The 6253-nt window shown below is 44.3% G+C and overlaps 1 protein-coding gene across 1 annotated transcript; it reads left to right on the top strand.

The window, feature by feature from the left end:
- The first annotated feature begins 4231 nt into the window (after positions 1-4231).
- On the top strand, positions 4232-5830 carry LOC123384473 (ferritin light chain-like). Its single transcript, XM_045054257.1, has one exon. The coding sequence runs from the start codon at positions 5379-5381 to the stop codon at positions 5730-5732; it is 354 nt and encodes a 117-aa protein (XP_044910192.1). The 5' UTR covers positions 4232-5378; the 3' UTR covers positions 5733-5830.
- Positions 5831-6253: the final 423 nt, after the last annotated feature.

Below are 6253 nucleotides of genomic sequence, written 5' to 3' on the forward strand. Positions count from 1 at the left end.
TGCCCCTCCCCCACTCATGCTCTGTCTGTGTCTCAAAAATAAACATTAAAAAAATTTTTAATTCTTAAAATTACTGGGGTGCCTTGGTGGCTCAGTCAGTTAAGCATCTGACTCTTGATTTTGGCTCAGGTCATAGTCTCGTGGTTCGTGGGATCGAGCACCATGTTGGGTTCTGTGCTGACAGTGCAGGGCCTGCTTGGCATTCTCTCTCTCTTCTCCCTGTCATTCTCTGTTCCTCCCTTGCTGTCTCTGTCTCTCTTTAGGTACATAAACAAACTTGAAGAAAATGTAAAAAATTCTTAAAAGTGCTTTCCCATTTAGAGTCTTGAAAGAGGAGTATCAGTATTTATTTATGCTTGCATTTGTGGTGAGTAGAGAGAATTTAGGACAAAAGCAGCAACTTTTTAATTTTTTGGAGTATAGTTGTTACACAATGTTAGGTTGGTTTCAGGTGTAACTTAGTGATTAAATTTCTCCTTACATTACGTTCTGCTCACCCTGAGTGTAGCTTCCATCTACCACCATGCAACACTATTACAATAGCATCCACTATATTCCCCGTGCTGTACTTTTATCTCCAGGAATTTTATTCATTCCATAATTGGAAGCCTGTATCTCCCACTCCCCTTCCCTCATCTTGTTTCTCTTCCCACCCCCTTTCCTCTGGCAACCATCAGTTTGTTCTGTGTTCATGGTCTATTTCTGCTTTTCGTTTATTCATTTGTTTTTTAGATTCTACATCTAAGTAAAATCACATGGTATTTGTTGTTCTTTGACTCATTTCACTTACCGTTATACTCTCTAGGTCCATCTATGTTGTCACAAATGGCAAGATCTCATTGTGTTTTATGGCCGAGTAATATTCCACTATGTGTATATATCACATCTTTATCCATTAATCTATACATGGACCCTTGAGTTGCTTCCATATCTTAACTGTTGTAAATAATGCTGCAGTAAGCATAGGGGTGTGTAGATATTTTTGAATTCGTGTTTTTATTTTCTGTAGGTAAATATCAGTAGTGGAATTATATGGATCATACGGTATTTGTATTTGTAATTTTTTGAGGAATCTCATATACATGTATGCATGTACCAATTTGCATTCCCATCAATGATGCATGAAGGTTCCTTTTTCTCTGCATCCTTGTCAACACTTGTTATTGTCATTTTGATTCTAGCCAATGAAGTGATACCTCATTCTGGTTTTGGTTTGCATTTCCCTAATGATGACACTGAGATACTGAGCATCTTTTCATGTGTCTTTTGGCCATCTGTGGGTCTTCCTTGGAAAAATGTCCATTCGTGTTCTCTGCCCATTTTTAATTGGATTATTTTTTTGGTGTTATAGAAGTTCTCTCTCTCTATATATATATTTTTTAAAAAATTTTTTTAATGTTTATTTTTGAGACCGAGAGAGACAGAGCATGAACAGAGAAGGGTAGAGAAAGAGAGAGGGAGACACAGAATCCGAAGCAGGCTCCAGGCTCTGAGCTGTCAGCACGGAGCCCGATGTGGGGCTTGAACTCACGAGCTGTGAGATCATGACCTGAGCCAAAGTCGGACACCCAACCGACTGAGCCACCCAGGCGCCCCTCTCTCTCTATTTTGGATTCTAACCGTTTTCTGGTTATATCATGTGCAAATGTTTTCTCTTATTCAGTAGGTTGCCTTTTTGGTTTTGTTGATGGTCTCTTTTGCTTCTTATTTTGGTGTAGCCTCTATAGTTAGTTTTTGATTTGTTTCGCTTGCCTGAAGAAACATATTAGAAAAATGTTGCTACGGCAGATGTCAAAGAAATTATCTATATTTTCTTCTGGGAGTTTTATGGTTTCAGATCTCACATTTAGGTCTGTAATCCATTTTGAGTTTAATTTTTGTGTGTGTGTGGTGTAAGAAAGTGGTCCAGTTTCAGTCTTTTACATGTAGCTGTCCAGTTTTCCCAACACCATTTATTGAAGAGACTTATCCTTTCTCCATTGTATATTCTTGTCTCTAAAGCAGCATCTTAAAGACTGTATTATCCTACCCCATGTCTATTTGGGGGTTTGTGTCCTTTTTTTAGCAACAGGATATACTGGGTTTTAAACCTTTACATGTTGCCTTTGGCTCTATCATGGCACCAACCGATCTTTGAGTTCACGAAACCCTCTCTTGGTGCCTACGAGATGGATTCTCCCCTGAACCTCCACCTCATGGATGTAAGCATCACCGTCTAATTCACTCTTTGAGAACTACTCACCTGAGCTCTAGCAGAAATGTGTTTGGACCTTTTTCACGGCTACTCCCAAGTCATGTCGATTCTAAGTTTGAAGTTCAAGGCTGAATGAACATTGCCAGGGTTTAAATTTCAACGAACCCAAGCAGGCGTTAAAAGGGAAAGGATGAAGGAGACATCCCTGGCCCTGGTTTCCTTTCTTTAGTTGGTCAAGGGAGAATGGAACAGAAGGGCAGGAAGGGAATACTCTGAGTCACTTGGAAATTGAATCCAGAATTAAAGCGCCTTCCCCTTCCCCCCAGGTATGACCATCTGCTTTGCTACTCCTGATTGACAGTGGTCTGGAATATTTGGTGTTCTGGGTTGTCTTGGTCCCCTCAGATGCAGAAAGAGAAAAGATGTTGGGGCGCCTGGGTGGCGCAGTCGGTTAAAGCGTCCGACTTCGGCCAGGTCACGATCTCGCGGTCCGGGAGTTTGAGCCCCGTGTCAGGCTCTGGGCTGATGGCTCAGAGCCTGGAGCCTGTTTCCGATTCTGTGTCTCCCTCTCTCTCTGCCCCTCCCCCGTTCATGCTCTGTCTCTCTCTGTCCCAAAAATAAATAAAAACGTTGAAAAAAAAAAAAGAAAGAGAAAAGATGCATTTATTAAGGCAAAGGATGACTTATTTTCACTTCCAAGAAAGCTGAAATGAATAAAGCCTTTACTTGGGCCAAATTCAGCGTGATTTGCCTTCTTAATGAAAAATGTCAGATGAAGTAAACATTCTTGTGTAGAACAGTTGAAAACAAATACTTCATGAGCTGGGCTGTGGGAATTACTGGATAAATTTTCCTTGATGTTAATTGTATATTGGATATACGTTTTATTTTATTTTTATTTTTTTAAATCTTTATTTCTGAGAGGGAGAGACAGAGTGCAAGTAGGGAAGGGGCAGAAGGAGAGGGAGACAGATTCTGAGGCAGGCTCCAGGCTCTGAACTGTCAGCACAGAGCCTGATGTGAGGCTCGAACTCACAAACCATGAGATCGTGACCTGAGCTGAAGTCGGATGCTTAACCGACTGAGCCACCCAGGCACCTGTTTTATTTTTTTTAATATTTATTTATTTTGAGAGAGACTGCACGAGCTGGGGGATGGGCAGAGGGAGAGGGAGAGAGAGGGAGAATACCAGGCAGGTTCCGTGCTGTCAGTGCAGAGCCCAACGTGGGGCTCAATCCACAAACCATGAGATCATGACCTCAGCTGAAATCCAGAGTCAGATGCTTAAATTGGTTATATGCTTTAAATGCTAGCAACATCTGCCACATAATCTTGAAGCTGAACTTCACCTTGTTAGAGTTAACAGTAAATCTGAAAAATTAAAGTATTTGTCCTGATTCACTTAGGTCTCAAAGTAATACTTTGAAAAGGTAGAGGCCAAGAAAGAGGCATTTTAATACTTAAGGAGCCAAAAAATCTTGTCACATTGTATATAAAGTGTATTTGTTAATTTTAACCTGTAATATTTTATTTACCACTAAAATCCATTCAATATGATTTATGTCAGTTGTATGATATGCCTCAATGGCAGAGATATTAAAGTGTAAACTATTACTCCTTAGAATAATTGAAATGCAACATTAGCGTGTGTATTCCATGCATATATAGAAAGTTTTAAAACACTTGAATTGAAAAGTGGAATCCTACTTAGGTGTATTTCCTTCTTTTCCATCACTCTCTGTGGTTAGCAATTTCCACCCAAGCAACCGTGGTGGCTTTTGAGCTCTGGTAGTTGCTTTCTTCCTGCCTAGTGTGCATTGTGAAAGGGGAGGTATATTGATTGTGCCGAGGCAACAAAAGTAGTTTTTAATTTGATTGTAATCCAAGGGCTTCTTTCTTTTTTTTTTTTTAATTTTTTTTCAACGTTTATTAATTTTTGGGACAGAGAGAGACAGAGCATGAACGGGGGAGGGGCAGAGAGAGAGGGAGACACAGAATCGGAAACAGGCTCCAGGCTCTGAGCCATCAGCCCAGAGCCTGACGCGGGGCTCGAACTCACGGACCGCGAGATCGTGACCTGAGCTGAAGTCGAATGCTTAACCGACTGAGCCACCCAGGCGCCCCAAGGGCTTATTTCTAAGAGGCCTGGCAGTTGAACAAAGGTGCTTGCAGTTTCCTGACAGCTGTCCCGCATCAGGGGAATGTTCTCGTCCTACTTTAGCAGTAAGCCTTGGGAAGAACTTACATCCCAGCAAGGGCTTCTCGGTGCCCTGGAGACCTACTGTCCTGGGACACGCCTTTTCCTGGCCTGTCTTCAACTAAACTCTCTCCTGGCTCGTCATCAAGTCCTTCCCCAGATTGGCTTTCTTAACCTTTCTTTGAAATGTCATCAGGAACCCTGATCCTGGCACCAACTTTACCACTTCTTCTTTATCAGAAGGGTACAAAATGAAAACATATCCTGCCCTTGGTTTGGGTTCTTCCAGAAATAGACCTCTAGAGAAGGATTCTAGCACAATTAGTTTCTTGGGTACATGTTCTGTGAGAAGGTGATGTTGGGAAGAAAGGCAGCCAATAAGGAGTGTGTGTTAAGCCAACTGCCAGCATGGATCTGGAGCTCAATCCCATGGGACATCTGTGGAGAAGAACAGTGTGGAAAGTATGTCCCAGAATGATCCCTCTTCAGGCCTGAGGGGACTGGGCTCTTGTTTACAATAGCTTTATTGATGTATAATTTTCCCACCAGGATAGTGACCCATTCTAAGTGTGTGGTGATTTTTGGCCGATTAGAGTGTGCTGTAACTTGCACTGCAATCCACTACAAAAATAGTTTGGTTTCCTGCAGTATGCCCCACGGATCTGTCTCTTGCTTCAACAGTGTCTGGATGGAACGGATGCAGGGACGCCCCTTCTACCAGCCTCCCGACCACCCTCCAACCTTTTTTCCAGTCACAACCTTTGGAGCCATCTTCTCGGCCATCCTTTGCCTCTGGGACTGGCCAACACCCTATTTTGAGCTTAGCTTCTTCTTACCCATCAACCGTGAGCTCCCCGGATTCCTCAGAATTATTTCACCGAGGTGGAGGGGGCTGTCAACCTCCTGGTCAACACGCATCTGCAGGCCTCCTACACCTACCTCTCTCTGGGCTTCTATTTTGACCGTGACAATGGGAATCTGGAGGGCATGGGTCACTTACTTCCGCGTGTTGGCAAGGGTGCAAGGGTGTGGAGTGTCCCCGGAAGTTGCAAAGTCAACCAGGCAGCCACACCCTCTTCCGGGACCAGGACCAGGCAGAAGCTGTTCCAGGATGAGATTAATAAAACCCTGGATGCCACAGACACCGCCCCGGTTCTGGTGAAGAATCTGACCCGGGCCCGTTTGGCTCTGCGTGCCCTGGGTTCTGCCTGCGCGGGCCCCCATCTCTGTGATTTCCTGGAGGACCAGGATGAGAAGGGGATCAAGAAGACGGGTGACCACCTGACCCACACCTGCAGGCGGGATGGCCCCCAGGCTGGGCTGGGCGAGTATTTCTTCTAAAGGCTCGCCCTCAAGGGGCACCTGGGTGGTTCAGTCAGTTAAGTGTCCGACTTCGGTTCAGGTCATGATCTCAGGTCATGATCTCATGGTTCGTGAGTTCCAGCCCTGTGTCAGGCTCTGTGCTGATGGCTCAGAGCCTGGAACTTGCTTCAGATTCTATGTCTTCCTCTCTCTCTGCCCCTCCCCCGCTCACCCTCTGTCTCTATTCATCTCTCTCTCTCTCTCTCTCTCTCTCTCTCTCTCTCAAAAATAAATAAATATTAAAAAAATAAAAATAAATAAAGTCTCGTCCTCAAGCATGACTAGAAGCCTCTGAAGCCCGGCAGCCTTTGAGGGGCCTCTCTGGCATGCAGCCCCCCGGACCAGGGCTTGTGCCCGAGCCTCTCCCTGCAGCCACCAGGCAGCTTTTTAACCACCCTGGAGCCCTGTCCCAAGCCACGGACCAAATGGAAGCAAAGCTGTTTGCAGCGTGCCGTGCGTGCACATACACACAGGTTTCTAGTCTTAATCATTCTTTTACT

This window comes from Felis catus, chromosome A3 (assembly GCF_018350175.1).
Source record: "Felis catus isolate Fca126 chromosome A3, F.catus_Fca126_mat1.0, whole genome shotgun sequence".
NCBI lineage: Eukaryota > Metazoa > Chordata > Mammalia > Carnivora > Felidae > Felis > Felis catus.

Excerpts from the sequence above, each read along its gene's own strand:
- LOC123384473 (XM_045054257.1), top strand. The coding sequence starts at position 5,379 with ATGGGTCACTTACTTCCGCGTGTTGGCAAGGGTGCAAGGGTGTGGAGT.